General features: G+C 48.8%; 2 protein-coding genes across 2 annotated transcripts; both read right to left on the reverse strand.

Annotated features, from left to right (window-relative positions):
* Positions 1 to 306: 306 nt before the first annotated feature.
* Positions 307 to 1,844, reverse strand: LOC121334138 (acrosin-like). Its single transcript, XM_041401039.1, has 3 exons — positions 1,687 to 1,844; positions 1,120 to 1,385; positions 307 to 863 (listed from the first exon to the last, which is right to left on the reverse strand). The coding sequence occupies exons 2-3, from the start codon at positions 1,373 to 1,375 to the stop codon at positions 307 to 309; spliced, it is 813 nt and encodes a 270-aa protein (XP_041256973.1). The 5' UTR covers positions 1,376 to 1,385; positions 1,687 to 1,844.
* Positions 1,845 to 16,217: 14,373 nt separating this feature from the next.
* Positions 16,218 to 18,226, reverse strand: LOC121334139 (acrosin-like). Its single transcript, XM_041401040.1, has 4 exons — positions 18,027 to 18,226; positions 17,456 to 17,721; positions 17,110 to 17,255; positions 16,218 to 16,637 (listed from the first exon to the last, which is right to left on the reverse strand). The coding sequence occupies exons 1-4, from the start codon at positions 18,224 to 18,226 to the stop codon at positions 16,218 to 16,220; spliced, it is 1,032 nt and encodes a 343-aa protein (XP_041256974.1).
* Positions 18,227 to 19,556: the final 1,330 nt, after the last annotated feature.

Below are 19,556 nucleotides of genomic sequence, written 5' to 3' on the forward strand. Positions count from 1 at the left end.
GAGCCATTTTGTCCCTTTGTGCCTGGCAGGTCTGACTTCAGGCTCATTCTGCAGGTGCCAACCATGGAAGTCCTTGCTTTGCCCAGGAGTTGGAATTGGACCAAAACAATGGTTCCCTGTGACCATAGACAACTTTACTTCAATCAGGGAAGTCAACTCCATTGTGTGTGAGCACAAAGGAGAGGACTGTGGTCAGGACAGAGCAGGGTTTTGACCCTGAGGCTGCCTGTGGATCAGCAGGCATTGCCCCAGCAGGAAACTGTTGTGGTGCACTGCAGTATGCCCTAACCATGGCTGTCCTGTTGCTCAAGATGTGTTTTGACCAAAGGTCTGCTGGAGGAGTTCCTTCACTTGAGTAAAGAATTCCATCAGAATCTTGAAGGGAAATGGGCAGCAGTTAACTTTGCCCAATGTTCGTACTGGAGTTGGTTTTGGAGAGAGGGTTGGTCTTACCCATGGCTTCTGAGAGGATTGTGGGGTGGGAATATAATGACTCCAGGGATGTGAAGTGATAAAAAAATGACTACATGCCCGAGATGATGGAGAGGAACTTCCATCTGGGCTCAGGTTCATGTAGAGTAGGATCCAGTCATAGAAGTACTGAATGGAGAGGTAGATTCCAGGACGCCTTGCTCTGGCACAGCCTTTTCCCCAGCTGGTTATTCCAATGACCCACCAGTAGTCACTGTTTTTCTCTTGGCACATGAGAGGACCACCGCTGTCACCCTGCAGCAGAGCACAGAGGATTAAGATGGTGTTGGTGGCACCTGCCAGCACTGGGGCGTACCAGCGGCTGCTGTTGCAGAGCTGGACATCGATGAGCTGGACCTTGGCCTCTTGCAAGTGATCACTTGATTTTTGAGCTGTGAGCAAGAGAAACAAATGACCCCCCAGCAGCACCATCCCAGTTCTCCTCCCATGGGTGTCTTGTAGGGGATCCATGGCTTGGCTTTGCCTCTGCAGAGGCACTGGATCTGCTGCCAGTCTTTGGGGAGCAAGCCAGGCCCATCTCTGCAGAGGTATATGTCCTGCAGCCTGACTCCAACTTCGGCCTCTTCTGTGGAGAAGCCCAAGCCCTGCAGGGCTGCGCTGGCCCAGGAGTCACTCTTGGGGACTCACCTCTTGGAGCAGTGGAACCCCAGCCAGCCACCCAGCAGTTCTGCAGCTCTGACACTCTCAGTGTGGCGTCGGGTACACAGGCCAGCTGGATGTAGCGATTGCACTGGACTGGATGGTCCAGTTCCACCAGGGCAATATCGTAGCTCATGTCATCAGGGTTGTAGTATTGGTGAATCAGCACCTGCTTGACATGGCGCACTTGTGTCCCAGGGCCTGGTTGACTCAACTGAGAGACCCCAGTCACCACATACACCATGCTGATTTCCCTAGAAGGCATGGAGAGAGAGCTGAGAGGGAGCAGAGACATGTGCCACAGCAGCTCAGCAATCTCCTGGCGTGGCAGTGAGGGAGCAGTGCTCTGGCAGGTATGAGTGCCTTTGCACGCCTTAGGCTGAGGGAATGTCAAGCTGGAGGCTGCTAGGAAGCCTTGGCATGAGCCCAGGCTTCTCCTGAGCAGTGTGGCAGTCTGGCTGCCTGAGAGGAAATGGGATGGGAGTAGCAGGTGGTGCTGCTGACAGGGCACCTGCTGGTGTTGTGGAGATGTCCCCATTCCCTGCTCCTCCTTACGTGACCTTGTCGAAGCAGTGGGCTGCTGTGAGGACCCACTGTTTGCTGATGAGGGACCCTCCACACAGATGCTTCAGGCCTCGTACCCAGGGGTGCTGGATGCTGACGATCCAGGGCCAGGCCCCTGGCAGGGCACCTGTGCCACCCACGACACGTGTCATGCCGGAGTCATAAGCCACGTTGCCGTAGGAATTAGTTATGGGATGATAGACAGATTGCAGAGCTCGGAGCCCACAAGTTCCTCTGCAAGCAGAAAGTAATTTCCGTGCTGCTTCATGGCCTGCTGTGGCTCAGGCTGAAGCTCAACCCTCTGCCCTCCCCACAAGGGCATGCACACACAGCAGGCCAGGGAAGCCCATGGGGTGTGCGTCTGTCCGTGCCAGCACCTGACTGCTGGCAACGAACTGAAGCTTCCCCGTTCTGGGATCTTGTCCTGCTGATGTTTTTACCTCAGATGCTTTTATAGAATGTTTTGAACTCAGATTGTGGCAGACAGTATGCTGAGAAGGGACATCTGACCAGGCCACAGTGGGGACCATGGGGTCTTGGGAATAAGTATGCTTATAGAACCTTCCTATATTTGATCAAGTTTCCAGTTTTCCTTCACCTTTGGTCAAGACCTTTTTCTTATTAGGTCATATCCTCAGTTCACCTTTCTGACTGGACATTGTGCCCCTATACCTGGCTCCATTAGCCCTGCCCATGAGGTCTTTGGAACCTAGCCTCTGTACGTGTGTGATGTTTGTTATTTTCGCTATTAAAGTTTTTTATTTTCTGGACAGTTCCATTGTTCCTGTCCCTTCTTATTAGGCCAGCTCCTCCCAGCCAATCTGTGCAGGGGAATCACAGTGAGCTTCTGTGCTCATATCCCATTGTGGATGGGGTGTTGTAGTTCAGCCATGGGGGACAGGCAGGTCCCCTCCAGGGAGGGCCACAAGTGTTGCCGTGGCTCCCTCTCAGGGTCCGGGGCCACTTACCCACAGGTGTACTGGATGCTCTGTGCCAGCCCGGCCATGGTCAGCAGGACGAGGAGGCCAAAGCAGTTCATGGCTGCCAGAGGCACGTGTCAGCTGCAAGCACTGAGGGCTCCATGCAGTACTACAGCCACAGTGCTCACAGCAGCCGTGCTGCCCATGGTGCCCTTGGCCCCAGGGCTGATGTCACGGAGAGGTGGGTTCCATGTTTGGGGCACTGTGGTCTGTGACAGGGGGCCCACTGGGGGAGGTGCTGCATTGAATCAAGGAGCCATAGAATGGTTTGGGCTGGAAGGGACCTTGAAGATCACATAGCTCCAACCAGCTACCATGGGCAGGGAGGGATAGCTTGCAGTAGACTCAGTTGTCCACAATGTGCACAGCCTGTCTCAGAAGCTGTCCTTGAACACTTTGAGGGATCGGGGCATTGAAGTACTAAGTCCTGATCAACAGGCCCTGACTAAGGTAAAACAACAGGCCTTGACCAAGAGCTGGCCTCTGGATGAATCTTCCAAACGAAAGTTGTGTACGTCCACTCACTGGCAAAACATGGATTTACCTTTCCATACTTAGGGACTGGACAAGGCCCTATCTTGCCTTGTTTGGGGGGTGTAGGATCACAAACAACTCCCTTGGTTCTTCCTGAAGCCCTCCAAGGCCTTAGGGGAATCCCAGTAGGAGACTGAAACCACATGTTACTGCAGTAGAACTTTTGGTATCTTGTTTATTCAATGGTATAAAAACAAGGAGTGCACACACACAGTCAGTAACATCACTGCCTGTAGGGGAAGGCAACTGCAAGATTTCCCAGTTCCTGTCACTGGTTCCCCTGTCCTTCACTGTGACAGTGGCTCCCCCCCAGTTGATAGACAGGTCTGGATGATGGTCAAGGATTAGGGTAACTTGTGATGTGTCTTTCTTCATCACAGTAGGCAGTTGTTATAGTAATCATTAGATGCATTGCATGGTATATCCTTTTGCAATTCTTTGCTAATGATTTGATGTCCTGCTTACATATCCTTTTGCAATTCTTTGCAAGTTTGAATTATAGTAAATTACATTTATTCCTGAAGTTGGTGTCTGTTCTGTGCTGACCCTGCCTACGTGAAAAAGTCTAAGAGATGAGAACAACAGATACTTAAGAGAGACAAAAGATATAACCAAGGAGGAGTGGGAAGGGTGCAGTTTGCTACTGTCTCTGAGCAGTGAGGTTCTCTGGGGAAGTGTTGAGATACCGTGAGATTTTGGCTGGGGTTGAGGGGCTAGGCTCAGCTCCTCACTCTTTCTCAGGGCCAGAGGAGAATGGCCCGGTTTGCTGCTGCTGTGGGTGAATTTGCTACCACAGTGGAATTCTGTTGTGAACTTCTTTTCTCTTTTTTGTGGGTGAGCTTCTGCTCACAAGAGCGGCTGTTGAACTGGGACCTTTCTAACACGCAACCTCACTGGGAAGGTGATCCTGATTCCTTCCCCCTTCCCAGAGGGTGTATCTCCCAGCTGCTTGTGGCTGCTGCTTGCAGTAGCCTGGCAACCACTGCCCAGCTGTGCTGTTTTATGACAATGATTTAGGCTTTTTTATTACACATTAACCTGACACTCCGTGCCTGCTCAAACATTCCGTGGCTTTTAGCACGGCTCTGGAATCTTTGCTACACTTTGTTGGTCACTCCAGGATGGGCCTGCCTCTGCTGTTCTAGTCTGTTGCTACAAGGTTCCTGCTGCAGTCCATCCAGCTTTCCAAGTGGCACTGAGACCGGCTGCTTCCTGTGAGTTTCCAAAGGAAGCCCCTTCTCTATCTCTTCTGCCATTCCCGTGTGGAGCGAGGCGGCCGAGCTCACGCCACAGCGCCCCCTGCAGCCGTGGGGGAATCATCGCACCCGCCCTGCCTGGCCAGGCGCCACCAGCACCCTGCTGGCCATGACTGGAACTGCAGCAAAGGGGAAGCGCCTGTGGTCGAGAGGCGGCTGGGACTGGGTTTCTCTTTCTGTTCTGTTGTTGTACTGCCGTTGTTGTTCTTTGTTTGCCTTTTAGAGATACTCCTCTACATTCTAGTAAAGAACTGCTATTCCTGTTCTCATATCTTTGCCTGAAAACCTGGTAATTTCAAAGTTATAATAATTTGGAGGGAAGGGGGTTCACATTATCCATTCCAAAGGAGGTTCCCGCCTTCCTTGGCAGACACCTGTCTTTTAAACCAGGACAACACTGAGAGCTGCAGAAGGAGCTGGTGGCTCTTTATGGAATGAGACATCTGCAACTCTGCTGATGGAACCTCAGGGTGGAATGGGTACAGAAACCTGCTCTAACTGGGTGAGAGTGGCATGGGTGGGGAATGAAACAGGGCACCTGGCAGCTCGCTGGAGGAACCCTTGTCTCTGGAATGGTCACACAGGGGAGTTTCTTTAGCACTATGGTACCCTAGATAGGAATGTAGAGGAGTGTCACCCTTGAGCCAAGAATGACACAAGAATAGATGAGAGACCCAATTGCAAGAGGAGAAAAGGAAAGTTTATTACAAAGGATTCTCTGGTGTATATAAACCGATACAATACATTCTACTTGATTGGCTAGTTAATAAAAAACATCTTTCTCACACACTGTCCTTGAGAAGGACAGGAAAACAAAGTGGAAAAACACCACCTGCAGATTGTTTATACTAACAAGTTATCACATTCCTACAACACCCTAAAATTCTTACAAGCTACTGTGAGAAACTATTGCTGTTTCTCTGTCCCTGACCAGGCTGGCATCTGCAGAGGAGTACCTCTGGAGCCTCCCTCCTCCAAATATCCAGCTGCTGGGATTTTCAGGGAAGGAAGGAGACAGAGGAGGAGTGTTATAATTCCATGTGCACAGTCTGTGTAAAATAAAAGGGTGGATTGAGCCTCTCTGTTGTGACATTTGGTGCAGATTCGGTAAAATCATGGGTAGTGGGTGAAGAAGGCATGCACAGCATGATCAGCCTAAGGTGGCCACAGAGGAGTTGTGGAGACCCCCATAAGTTCTGAGGTGGAGAGGCTCGAGTCTCTGCTTGAAACTTTTGGAGACAGGCACAGGGAGAGCCTTGTGTCCCTTGTACCACACAATGGGTGCTAAAGCACACACAGAAAGGGGTGGAAGTCCCTTCTTGGTGTTATTGATAATGAGATAATTTGATCTCGCAATTAAGGAATGAAAATTGTGTGAATATTAAGAGAAGCTTTATTGATGTAAAGTTATGTTATTGTAGTTTAGATGTCCTCTGTTCTCCCCATAGTTCCCTTTTCCACTCCCCTCCTCTGTATTGTGACCATCAGACAGCCTGGGTTGTCTTAAACAAGGAGAAAGAAGGCATGTATAAGTAGCCCTTACCTGGGGCAGTTTGGAACAGAAAAGCTTGTTGCTTAGGGGGTGCGGCATGATGACACCTGATCTCCAATCAAGTTACAAGAAAACAGTCTCCACCAATAAATGGCAAAGAAGAGCTGACTGACAGACTTTGGGAGGGGCCAGGGCTGGCTGATGTAACCCCCAAAAGTATGAAAGAATGAGCATGCATCTTGAAGAGGAACCGACCACGTGGGAGGCAGCCATGAAGGCAGTTTCCAGCACTGCAACTTTTTCCTTATTTAGTCCTGTTGTTGTATTTTTGTTAAGTTTTAATAAACCTCTTTAAATTTTCAAAGTGAGCAGTTTTCTCTCACAGTGGGGACTTGTCCAAGATATAAGACCTCTTCTCCCATGGCCAAGGAGATTTTGGACGAATGGTGCCCCTGCTGATTTTAGCAGATCAAACAACTTCTCTTGGAACCATCGCTGATTGCAGGTAAACCTGGGGACTACAAAGGACTATATAATGAAAAAGAAGGAAGAGAAGGATCTAGAAGATTGTGAGTATAAGTGTGTGAATGCCCGAATTGTGAGTGAAGTAGTTCTGGGAGTGTGCTTAGGGTAAAAGATCCTCATAATTATTTTGGCCAGAATATAGTTCCATAATTCCAGTATATGAACGTTGAGCTTCACATTAGTAATATACGGATCTGTCCTGGTCTGTTGAAGCTTGAGGATAGTGAACAGTTGGAAACAGGGCAGGATGTGTAGGAGAAGAGGACCCTGACACTGGCAGGATGTGTGTGGAAGTTGGGCAGAAATGTGGCAGGTGGGATGCGTAAAAGCCAAAAGCAGGGACCCCCGGACCTGTGAGGCGCTTGAGATCAGAAGATTTGTAAGAGCACTTGGAGATCACCAAGGTGAGAGCCACGATGTTAAAATTATAGCGAAAATCACCATTCAGCAGAAAATGACGCCCATGTTGGATGGGTAGTCGAGGTAACTTTCCCAAACGGAGGGCAGTGGGGGGGGGAGAACTGCATGGCTACTCCACGTGGATCAGTGGTGCACTGAGTGCAAGAAGCTCCTGGGGTGCTAGCAGTGCAATAATTCCAGAGTTTATCAGCCGACGCGTGTGCTTGCCCACAGTGACTGAGATGCAGCTGTCCTCAGGCTGGGGCGCGGGGTCCGCCGTGGCTCCCCTGTGGAGCTGTGAGACACCACATGGGTGATGGGGCCTAGAGGTGGCAGGAGGCTGTGGGCAGTGGGAGGGCTGCCGGCAGCGACTTCCACCGAATGTGTGGGGTTTCCAAGCCAGAGACTGCACAGGCCTGCATGGGCGGTAGCAGGCTAGGGGCGTCCAGCACAGTAGCTTTAAGCAGTTCTAACCCAACTGAGGGTAACCACGGCCATCAGACACACAGGAGCCCGGGGCTGCCACTGGCAAAGGCTGCGCATGTGGACTGGGGGAGTTTGGAGGCGTGGAACTGCCTTTGGGCTCGACACTGCCAGGGGTCAGGGCGTTGGAGCCCAGAGCTGCGCGTCCGTCAGTGTGGACTGCCGATGGTGGGAGCCGCGCTTTTGTGGACTGAGAGATTCGGAGGTGTGGTGCAAGTGTAACACAAAACCAGTAAAATGAATATGCATTAACCTGTTGTGAAACTCTAAGCATATATAAAAGTAAGGGGGATAAAATAAAAAGTTCAGAATTCTCAGGTGTATGCATGTCCTTTAGGGGGAACGATCCCCACATGTGTCCGGCACTGTAATAAACATACTGGCTTGTCACTGTCATATTTTCTGGAAAAACACCTTGCCCAGGATTTCTCTCCTGGGAAGCTGAGAAGCCGCAGAGAAAAATGAAAACAATAATTCTCTCTTTTGCTTCTCCTGTGTTTTGCTGCTTTGGAATGTGGTTTGGAGATTGTTTATCCAACATGTGTGTTGTGCTTTGGAATGTGGTTTGGAGATTGATTATCCAACATGTGTATTGTGCTTTGGAATGTGGTTTGGAGATTGTTTATCCAACATGTGTATTGTTTTTACTTATTGGCCAATCACAGCCAAACTGTGTTGAGACTCTGGAAGGAGTCAGGAGTTATTATTATCTTTCTAGCTTTCTGTCTGTATCCTTGCTCTATTCTTTAGTATAGTTTAGTATAGTTTAGTATAGCATTCTTTAATATAATATAATATTATAAAATAACAAATTAGCCTTCTAAGAACATGGAGTCAGATTTCATAATTTCCTTGCCTTCAGCGGGGGACCCCGAAAATACCACATCAGCTTTACAACTTTTACAAGTTGTGGAGTTAGTTTTTTTCTGCAAATCATTTTGGTGAGCCAGCCAGGACACCATCTCTGTCCTTGCAGGGGCAGAGTGGGGGCGGACCTCCTAGGTGCACCCCGGGATTTTCCCTGGAGGAGCTCCGCTCTGTCTCAGCTTGTCTCTTGTGGGGACAGACAACGACCTGCTGGTGTGTGGATAAACGGTATGTATATCAGAGGGCCCCCGGGGGAGAGAGAGAGAGATAGGGCTGCTGGTAGGCTGCTCAGAGACATCTAGTGCACAGCCCCGTCCCTGTGCTTGCAAACAGCCATCAGCTGAGAGCACAGTTCATGGCAGAGGTCCCCTAGTTGATAGAGTGACTGGGGGCACTGGGAATAGGTTCATTGTTCAACAGAACGACCGCTACCGCTAGCGCTAGCGACTCTGGGGGTGAGTTGAGTGAGCCTGAACTTTGTATGGTTGTGGTGTCTGGACATTGTGGTTAATGTGTTTGTAATTGTGTGAATGTGTGGTGTATGAGAAAGCGAGCGAGTGTACCCACAGAGTGTGGGGGAGGAGTTCCACCCGCGTCTGAAGCGGCTGGGTGAGGCCCGGGGTGCTAGCTGGGGCAGACTGTGAGGGCAGGGAGCGCCCTGTGGAGAAGTGGAACAAGTGGAGAAATGTGGGTGAGGACATTTATTGTGTTTAAAGGTGGTGATTTGTGTAGACTAATCACATTTTAACTGTGGCTAGATGAACTCAGGGGGTTTCTCTGCCCCAGTGGCTTGGACTTGATCCCTGCGAGTTTGTGAATCCAGTAAATTCCTGGATCCAGAATAATTTTACTGTGTGTTAGTTTGATGGTGTGAAGACCAGAGCGTGTGAAGACCAGAAGAAGCTGATGTGGGTAGATGCTGAAGTGTTGTATGCTGTGTTGTGTTGAGAAAAGTGGGCACTTTGAGAGATACCCCCTTTCCCAGTGAGTTTGTGTGGTTCTTCCCCTGCATTGTGGTAATTTGATTCTTGGGATTGTAGGGTTGTGTTTGTGGAGATTTTAGGATTTTGTTTGCAACAAGTGTAGCATTTTATGCAGAAAAGCTACAGTATGGTGATTTATTTTTAACTGTGGTAAAACGAATTGAAGGAATTCCAGGAATTCCCCTTCCATGGCAACTTAAGCCCTGACTCTCATGAATTAGAGATTGGGGGGGCAGGGGGGAGGGGGGGGTATGTGTTTGTGAGTATATCAGAGTTTTTGCTGTAACAAAACACAGGCAGCAAAGTGAGGCAAAGTGAGGGTCAGTGGAAACAATGCTTTAATTGAAAATTGGATTGTACGGGAAGAGAACTAGAAAAGACTGAGATTTTGTAAAGCAGAGTTGAGGTGGAGGAGACCAAGATAGACACTTTGTCATTTGTGTTATTCTAAGGAAAAAAAGGCTACTCAGAGAGCTATAAGGCTTTTAGTAGCAACCGGTTGCAAGAAGCAGTGAAGTATTAGGGTGTTTGAATTATTAGAAAAGAGAGTTTTAAGTCATTTAAGAAACCCAGCAGAAATAATTAAAGCTGAGTGTGCTCAGCCTATTTTTATACTCCAAGACTTTGAATTAAGGCAAAGAATTTGGATGGAGTAGAAAAAATGGGGACTAAGAAAATGGGATTTTTTAGTGGACACGGGGGCAAAATACTCAGTGTTAAATAAAGCCTTAATGCCTATAACAAACGATTATGTTATGGTAAGGGGACAACTGGCCAATCTGAAAAGGTGTACTTTGCAAACCATCAAAATATTCGTAGGTTTTTGTATATGCCCAACTCTCCAAAGGCCCTGTTGGGTAGGGATTTGTTGGAGCAGCTGGAAGCAAAGATCACATTTAAAGATGGTGAGATTATTTTGGAGGTAAAGAATCAACATTATGTAGACATACTAAGCTTAATTTTAACAATTAGTGAAACTGAAATTGAAAATAAGGATGAAATTAACAAGAAAATAATGGATCCGGATTTTCCTGGGGTATGGGCCTCTAACATACCAAGGAGGGCAGGGAATGCACCTCCTGTTCAAGTTAAGGAAAACAACCAGCTAGGGTCAGGCAGTAAAAGCCTGATTTGCACCTGGTGGTGGCAAACCCATACCGCATGCTGACATGTTTGACGCCTGAACTAACCTGGTTTACCGTTTTAGATCTGAAAGATGTCTTCTTTTGCCTCCCTATCCACAAAGCCAGCCAGAAAAATTTTGCATTTGAATGGGAAAGCCCTAAAAGCAGGCGCAAAACCCAGCTGTTGCCTCAAGGCCCTCAAGGCTTCAAAAACTGCCCCACTCTGTTTGGGGAACAATTTGCAAAAGATCTAGAGTGCTGGGAAGCTCCAGAGGAAGAAGGAAGGCTATTGCAGTATGTGGATGATCTTCTAGTAGCTACTCAGATGAGGGAAGCATGTGTGGACTGGGTGATAAGCTTTTTGAATTTCCTAGGGCTCCAAGGATACAGAGTATCAAAGAAAAAGGCACAGGTAGTGAAACAGAAGGTAATCTACCTGGGATACGAGGCTAGTGCTGGGCAACAGACTTTAGGGCAGGCTCGCAAGGAAGCAATATGCCAAACCCCAAAACCCTAGACAATTAAGGAACTCTGAACCTCCTTAGGCATGGCAGAATGGTGCCGACTGTGCGTTTATAACTATGGACTGCTCGTCAGACCCCTCTGTGCTGTTATTGCCAATGGAAATCAAGATTTCCAGTGGACAAAGGAAGTCACACAGGCCTTTCACCAGCTAGAGTGCCCTTATGTCAGCTCCAGCTTTGGGACTTCCAGATGTAAGTAAACCATTCTTTCTTTTATCCCATGACAAACAGGGAATTGCCCTGTGAATATTGGCTCATGACTTGGGTCCATATCAGAGAGCAGTTGCTTACTTTTCCAAGCAACTAGATGTGACGGCCAAAGGATAGGCAGCTTGCCTCAGAGATGTAGCAGCAGTTGTGCTGAATATTCAAGAAGCACGCAAGTTTACCCTGGGACAGAAAAGACTGTGCTAGTGTCCCACACAGTGTCCACAGTACTGGAAGTAAAGGGTGGCCGCTGGCTTTCACCACAGAGGTTCCTGAAATACCAGGCCATCATGTTAGAACAAGATGATGTAGAGATAGTGGTAGCTAATATTGTCAACCCAGCTCCTTTTCTCAGTGGAAATCAAGAAGAAACAGTACACCATGTTTGCCTGGAGACCATTGAAACTACTTACTCCAGCCACCCAGACTTAAAGGACACTCCTGTGGGCGATGCAGAGACCTGGTTCACTGACAGGAGTAGCTATGTTGCCAGTGGAAAGTGTCATACTGGATATGCAGTGACTACTTGCAGAGAGGTAATAGAATCTGGACCCTTACCAACAGGCACCTCTGCACAGAAGGCCAAGATAATTGCAGTGACCTGTGCCTTGGAAATGGCAAAAGGAAAGAGAATAAACATCTATACAGACTCGAGGTATGCATTCGGAGTTGTGCATGCACATGGAGCCATCTGGAGAGAGAGGGGACTGCTAACCTCACAAGGAAAGAACATCAAACATGCACAAGACATAATCTGGCTGCTAGAAGCAGTTCAGCTGCCTGAAAAGGTAGCAATTATGCATATTAAGGCACACCATAGAGTGAGCTCAGAATTAGAGGAAGGAAATGAACTGGCAGATAGAGAGGCAAAGGAAGCAGCGAAAGGTGAGGTAATTATTGAAGTAGCTCCAATTCCAGATGGACAAATTTTCCTTGAAGGTAAGCCAGAATATAATAAGAAAGACAGAAAACTAATCGAAGATCAAAAAGAGACATAAAACCAAGAGGGGTGGGCTACCATTGAAGGGAAGCTGGTAATCCCTTCCCATTTGTTGTGGTCACTAGTAAGGGAGGAGCACCACAAAATACACTGAGGAATAGAAGCCCTGTACACCTCTCTGATTGAAAGAATTGTTGCCAGGAATTTATATGCCACTATTACTCAAGTGATCCGACAGTGCGATCTTTCCCTCCAGACTAACCCCAAGAATACTTCCAGACCAAAACTTGGTCAGTTTGGGAGGAGCCAAGGAGCCATGGGCCTGGACAGCAGTGGCAAATTGACTTTTCAGAACTCCCAAGGAAAGGGTGGGTGTCGGTATTTATTAGTTTTTTCAGATAGATTTTCAGGGTGGCCAGAAGCGTTCCCCACCAGAACTGTCAAGGCTCGAGAGGTGACCAGTGTATTATTACAAGAAATAATACCACACTTCCGAGTTCCAGCCACAATATCCTCAAATAGAGGATCACATTTCATTTCCAGAATAGTGCAAGAGATTAGTAGCCATCTGGGCATAGACTGGGAACTTCACATTCCATACTGCCCCCAGTCGAGCAGTCAGGTGGAGAAAATGAATCATTTGATTAAGCAGCAGATTGTAAGACTGGGGCAGGAAGTTAATCTACCCTGACCCCAAGCTTTTCCACTGGTACTGTTGTGAATTCAAATTAAACCTAGAACTAAAGAAAGGCTGAGTCCCTTTGAAATGCTTTATGGAAGACCATATGGAATACAAAAGGGAATGTCCATTCACATTGGGGAGGTAACATTAGCCAACTATGTGGTGGCTTTAAGCAAACAGCTCAGAGAAATTGAAAAACATGTAGCTGGAATTTGGAGCAGGGAGCTAGATGGACCAGTACATAAAATATAGCCTGCAGATTAGGTATATGTTAAGTTTCTTACAGAAAAGACTTTGGAACCACAGTGGGGAGGACCGTTCCAAGTGTTTCTCACTACCTTCACTGCAATCAAGATCAAGGAGCAGAATGCCTGGATCCACCACTCTTGAGTGAAGAAGGACCCAGAAGCCCCTTGGAAAGTGACGATGAACTGAGACTAAAACTTACTCAGGCAAAATGAGTATATTGCGGCCAGGGGTAGTTTGTAATTTCATTTACAAAATTGTTTTGTGTATAATTGTAATTGGAGTTTTGGGATTAGAGAGTACCTCTATCCAAAATGATGCTGAATAGCCTTGGTCCCAGGCTTTTAATCAGTGTACTGGATCCATGGGAGAACCTTCTGAGATGAAAGATTTAAACCTATCCACTGTAGTAATCCATGGGAATCAGGTATATGTGAAACAGGAGTGGCAGGAACAGGAACTGTGGACTCTTCAAGGGATCAGAGGAGAAGAAATCAGGGTAGGATGCCAGGTGGTCAATGGGACCACTCATGAGAGACCAAATCAAATAAGTGTTTCAGCCTCTCATGTATACAGGCACTGGGGGGTTTGTAATAGCGCAAGTAAATCAGACTGTTGGTATAATTTCACATTAATACAGCCTGTAGAAGTAACTTGTCTTTGGGTTCATGACATTGTCGGGCTCTCATTTAAATTTAAAATAGAAGCTGTACCTTTTACAATGGGAAGACCTCACACAACTCACACCAGTACACAAGCAGTTCAGACCCAAACCAAACTTGAAACTAAAGTATATGAAATAGGCCCATAGGCAGTGAGGAATATGGGTCAACAACAACTGTTGTTCAATCCAGAGTGGTCTCTCAAATGTGTTGAATTGCTAATGCAAATTAACATCTTGGAAATCCAATCAGACTGCTCCTCTTTCCTAAGAACATCCTTTGAGGGCTGCACAATGTGGTTACAGAGACAAGTACACCTCAGAAGCAGAATAAAAAGGGATCTAACTGGGATATTAGGGATAGGATTTAAATAGAATTAATTCAGAAATACTGATTGTTATGAGTAGAAAAGTTGTCCATTTTTTTTAAGTTGAAAACAACGTGCCATCATGGAATTAAGATGATGTCTAAAGGTGAGGGATTTATATAATCCTGTGTCTGCTAAGATCCTTTTTACCTCTCACTCTAACCTAAAAGGATGTCAGCTAGAAAGAGGCCCTTGAATGTCAGACTGAAAAGGCGGAATCTCCTATTGCTCTCATGAGGACGGAAGCCCCAGCTCTGCCTGCATACCAGCGGACACTGGTATGCATTCTTCCTCCTCCTCCTCTGTGCCACTCCTGGGAGCACTGGCAGCGTGGGCACGACCCGTCGATTTCTCCCCACCTGAGCTGATTCTCTTTAATAAAGGCATTAAAAAGGAGAAAGATCTCCTGCCCTATTTATTTCACTGATCAACAAGCTGGCCACTGCAGCAGGTGGTCTAGCAAAATTAAAACAGCCCCTGCAGTAATCTCTGTTGGCATTAGGCAGTAGTCAGTGGCAGATTTCAAAAGTACTGCCAAAGTGGGAGAAGGCCAGGGACTAAGACCAGAAGTTAATAGTGGAAGCACTTAGCAGAGTTGAAGATAACGTGTCTTGAGCTTTCAGTTGTATACAAGCACAGTTGTGGATGCAGGCAACAGCAGCTTTGATCATATGGGAAGGGGGTGAAGGTGATTTTCCAGCTGAAATTCAAAAGATTGTCTGGGATAATGTGATTGATTTTGAAAGAAAGTTTCAGTCCTTGTGGATGATGGTAAATTTTACCTATGATCCTGCTTCTAATGCGGCCACTGCCTTTGTGCTTACTATATGTAATATGTAAATTACATATGTAATATGCAAATTAGATCCACCCCATCATTACACTAGGATTAAATAATGAAAAAATGGTGCTCTACCCCTCAGAACATAGGGTGTGGGCATGAAATATGAATGAAAAGTGGCAAACAGTAAATTTAGAATCTTGTGCTGCTAGAGAACAACTAGGATTCATTTGTGAAAGCAATACTATTAATGCTCAAAATGTGTGTCTTGACACTGAACAAAGTATTTGCCACTTTGAGATTCATCCAGTCATCTTGCCTTCACCTGGAAAAGACAGATGAAAACTACCTTCAACAAGTCTACCCCATGGCATTCCAGGATCCTCTACCATTTCCCCCCTTCCCTGGCAAACAGTATAAAAGTTTGATTGAAAAGGGCAAAAATTTTGGTGCAAATTTGTACAGTTTGTAGATGATTTGTTAATTAGTGAGTTGAGATAAGAAATTGCTTTCCCATCCTGTGGTGATAATCTACAGCCCTCAGGCAAAGGAGCCCACCATGCTGCAGTTTGCCTCTGTGCAGCTGGCCCTTTGATTGCTCCTTCTCTCCATTGGCCAGGCTTATACAGCCCTCTCATCTCCCTCAACTTCTCCCTTTCTCTGCCCTCGTCTCCTCCCAAATATGGAGCCATGTCCAGGCATCATTTCCCCCTGGCTCACAGGTTGGCCCTGCCTGTGAACAGCCTTGGTGTTGCAGGTGGTGTTGGCCCACTCACCTTGGCCTTCCATGGCATTCCTGGTGTACTTTTCCACAGTTCCTGACAGGTTCCTCTCCCCAGAATGACCCCAGCACTTCCTTTGAGTATCTGTGAAGTGTGACCACTTGGCAAATCAATGCCCCTTTGCTACCCATGAAATCTGGCTCTGCTTTAGGGCACTGGCACTCCAGTCACGAGCTAGGAGTTTCCCTTGCCATGCTTGGGAGTTTCCCAGGATTGTTCCCTTAGCCCAGGCTCACACCAGGCCCTAAATTAACAGCCCATGTGCATTTGAGCACCACCCCCAAGGTGTGTGCATTTTTCCTATCCCTTTGCAAGGCTGGATGTAGCAGGTTCCTCCAGCCCATGGTGTCTCAGAGTACTCTCCTTTCTCACCAGCTCTTTGGAGCCATTTTGTCCCTTTGTGCCTGGCAGGTCTGACTTCAGGCTCATTCTGCAGGTGCCAACCATGGAAGTCCTTGCTTTGCCCAGGAGTTGGAATTGGACCAAAACAATGGTTCCCTGTGACCATAGACAACTTTACTTCAATCAGGGAAGTCAACTCCATTGTGTGTGAGCACAAAGGAGAGGACTGTGGTCAGGACAGAGCAGGGTTTTGACCCTGAGGCTGCCTGTGGATCAGCAGGCATTGCCCCAGCAGGAAACTGTTGTGGTGCACTGCAGTATGCCCTAACCATGGCTGTCCTGTTGCTCAAGATGTGTTTTGACCAAAGGTCTGCTGGAGGAGTTCCTTCACTTGAGTAAAGAATTCCATCAGAATCTTGAAGGGAAATGGGCAGCAGTTAACTTTGCCCAATGTTCGTACTGGAGTTGGTTTTGGAGAGAGGGTTGGTCTTACCCATGGCTTCTGAGAGGATTGTGGGGTGGGAATATAATGACTCCAGGGATGTGAAGTGATAAAAAAATGACTACATGCCCGAGATGATGGAGAGGAACTTCCATCTGGGCTCAGGTTCATGTAGAGTAGGATCCAGTCATAGAAGTACTGAATGGAGAGGTAGATTCCAGGACGCCTTGCTCTGGCACAGCCTTTTCCCCAGCTGGTTATTCCAATGACCCACCAGTAGTCACTGTTTTTCTCTTGGCACATGAGAGGACCACCGCTGTCACCCTGCAGCAGAGCACAGAGGATTAAGATGGTGTTGGTGGCACCTGCCAGCACTGGGGCTGTCTCCTTCTCTCTCACAGCCCCTAACAGAGCTGTATTCTGGGCAGAGGAAAGCTCTGCTCAGGGGCTGGAGCCTCCAGAAGCTTGGCTGTGAATGACATGGGGTCCTATAGTGTAGGGCTCTCTCTGTCATTTCTGCACAGGACTCCTGCATGTGCAGAGGATGGACATGTGGCACCTGGACCTCTGCTACCAGGAGCATTAGCTGGGCTCTTGGGGTTTCTGGCACAAGGGGAATCCTGGGCAGGCAGGTGTGGTGGGGAGTGTGTGGGAAGCCCCCAGAGCAGTCGGTGGGGAGCTGGGGCTGGGAGGGCGACTGAGTGGCCGGGCAAAGCAGGCCCTGGGCTGTGTTGGGGTGGTGCTGCCCTGGCTGCCAGTGCTGCTGGGGGTTGAGTGGCTCATGGCACGCTCCTACCTTGCAGGAGTCGATGTTACCCTGTGGGTAACCAGCACACAAGTTGTACGGGTGGACTTCTCCTGCGTACCAGTCACTGCTGTTGCAGAGCTGGACATCAATGAGCTGGACCTTGGCCTGCTGAAGGCGATCAGCTGAATCTAGACCTGTGAGCAGAGAAAGGAATAAGCCCCCGGCAGCACCATGCTGGTGCTCCCTCCCTGTCAGGGGCATCCCTTTCCCTAGGGCCAGGCCCATCTCTGCAAGGGTGTACATCCTGCAGCCTGGCTTTGGCCTCTGCTGTGGGGAAGCCCAAACCCTCTCCCCAGTGTGCTGAGCTGGCCCAGAAGTTGCTCTTGAAACTCACTTCTTGCAGTAGTGGCACCCCAGCCAGCAATCCAGCAGTTTCTCAGCTCTGAGACTCTTAGGGTGGGGTTAGCCAAACAGGCCAGCTGGACGTAGGAGCTGCACAGGACAGGACGGTCCAATTGCATCAGGGCAATGTCGTAGCTGTAGTCGCTACGCCTGTAGTCGCTGTGTACGACCACCTTCTTGACACTGCGCACTTGTGCCCCAGGGCCTGGCTGACTTATCTGGGTGGCCCCAATCAACACATACAGCAGGCTGATGTTACTGGAAAGGAGATGGAGAGAGGGCTGAGAGGGAGTCACCCAGCAGCCCAGCAGTTGCCAGACCTTGGCTGGGCAAAGCAGAGAGGGAGCAGTGCTCTGGCAGGTTGTGAGTGCCTTTGCACATCTTAGGCTGGGGGGATGTCAAGCTGGAGGCTGCTAGGAAGCCTTGGCACAAGCCCAGGCTTCTCCTGAGCAGGGTGGCAGCCTGGCTGCCTGAGAGGAAAGGGAATGGGAGTAGCAGGTGATGCTGCTGACAGGGCACCTGCTGGGATTGGGGGGATGTCCCCATTCCCTGCTCCTCCTTACTCAAACTTGTCGAAGCAGTGGGCTGCTGTGAGGACCCAATCTGCCGTGATGAGTGACCCTCCACACCAATGTCCCAGGCCTGGTACCCAGGGGTGCTGGATGCTGACGAGCCAGGGCCATTCTGCTTCCGCAGCACCTATACCACCCACAATGCGTGTCGTGCCGTAGTCATAAGCCGTGTCACCGTAGGAATAAGTCATGGGGCTGTAGATAGGTGGTGGAGCTCGGAGCCCACAGCTCCCTCTGCAAGCAGAAAGTAATTTCCGTGCTGCTTCATGGCCTGCTGTGGCTCAGGCTGAAGCTCAGCCCTCTGCCCTCCCCACAAGGGCTTGCACACACAGCAGGCCAGGGAAGCCCATGGGTTGTGCGTCTGTCCGTGCCAGCGCCTGGTTGCTGGCAAGGAGCTGAGGCTTCCTGTGGTGGGTGGGAAGCTCTGGCCTGGCCATGGGGGACAGGCGGGTACTCTCCAGGGAAGGCCGCAAGTGCTGCCGTGGCTCCCCACCAGGGTCTGGGGCCACTTACCCACAGGTGTACTGGATGCTCTGTGCCAGCCCGACCACGGTCAGCAGGACGAGGAAGCTGAACCAGTTCATGGCTGCCAGAGGCACGTGTCAGCTGCAAGCACTGAGGGCTCCGCGCAGCAGCACAGCCACAGCCGCAGTGCCCACAGCAGCCGTTGTGCCCATGGTGCCCTTGGCCCTGGGGCTGATGTCACAGAGGGGTGGGTTCCATGTTCTGGGCCCTGTGGGGTTCTGTGGCACAGGGCCCACTGGGGGAGGGGCAACATGGAATTGAGGAGCCATAGAATGGTTTGGGGTGGAAGGGACTTTGGAAATCATCTCACTCTGAACCCTTGCCTTGGGCACGGAGGGACAGCTTGCATTGGAGAAGGCTGTTCAGAGCCTGGCTCAGAAGCTGTCCTTGAACACTTTGAGGGATCGGGGCATTGAAGTACTAAGTCCTGATCAACAGGCCCTGACCAAGGCAGGAACAACAGCTCTTGACCAAAAGTTGGTCTCTAGATTACCTTCTAACTGTTACCTACATCTGCTCACTGACAAAACATGGATTTTCCTTTCTCTATTTAGAAGCTGGAGAAGGCCACATCTGGCCTTCTTTTGGTGTGTAGTATCACAGACAACTCCCTTGGTTCCTCCTGAAACGCTCCAAGGCCTTGGGAGCATCCCAATAGGAGAACAAAACCAGATGTTCCTGCTCTAGAAGTTATGGAAAGTTGTTTATTGAACAGTATAAAAAGAGGGCCCTCTCCCAGTGCAGTGAGAAACCTTGTTGCCTGTAGGGGAAGGCACCTGCAGAATTTCCTGCTTGCAAATAGTGATTCCCCAGTGTTGTGACAGTGGCTTCCCCCAGCTGAATGGGCAGACCTCGATGATGGTAAAGTATTAGGGTAACTTGTGATGTGTCTTTCTTCACCACTGTAGGCAGTCTTTTAGAGCAATTATTAGATGCATTGCTTAGCTTATCCTTTTGCATTTCTTTGCAATTTTGGATTACAGTAAATTACACTTA

Source organism: Onychostruthus taczanowskii, unplaced genomic scaffold (genome assembly GCF_017590055.1).
Source record: "Onychostruthus taczanowskii isolate IOZ18803 unplaced genomic scaffold, ASM1759005v1 scaffold183, whole genome shotgun sequence".
NCBI lineage: Eukaryota > Metazoa > Chordata > Aves > Passeriformes > Passeridae > Onychostruthus > Onychostruthus taczanowskii.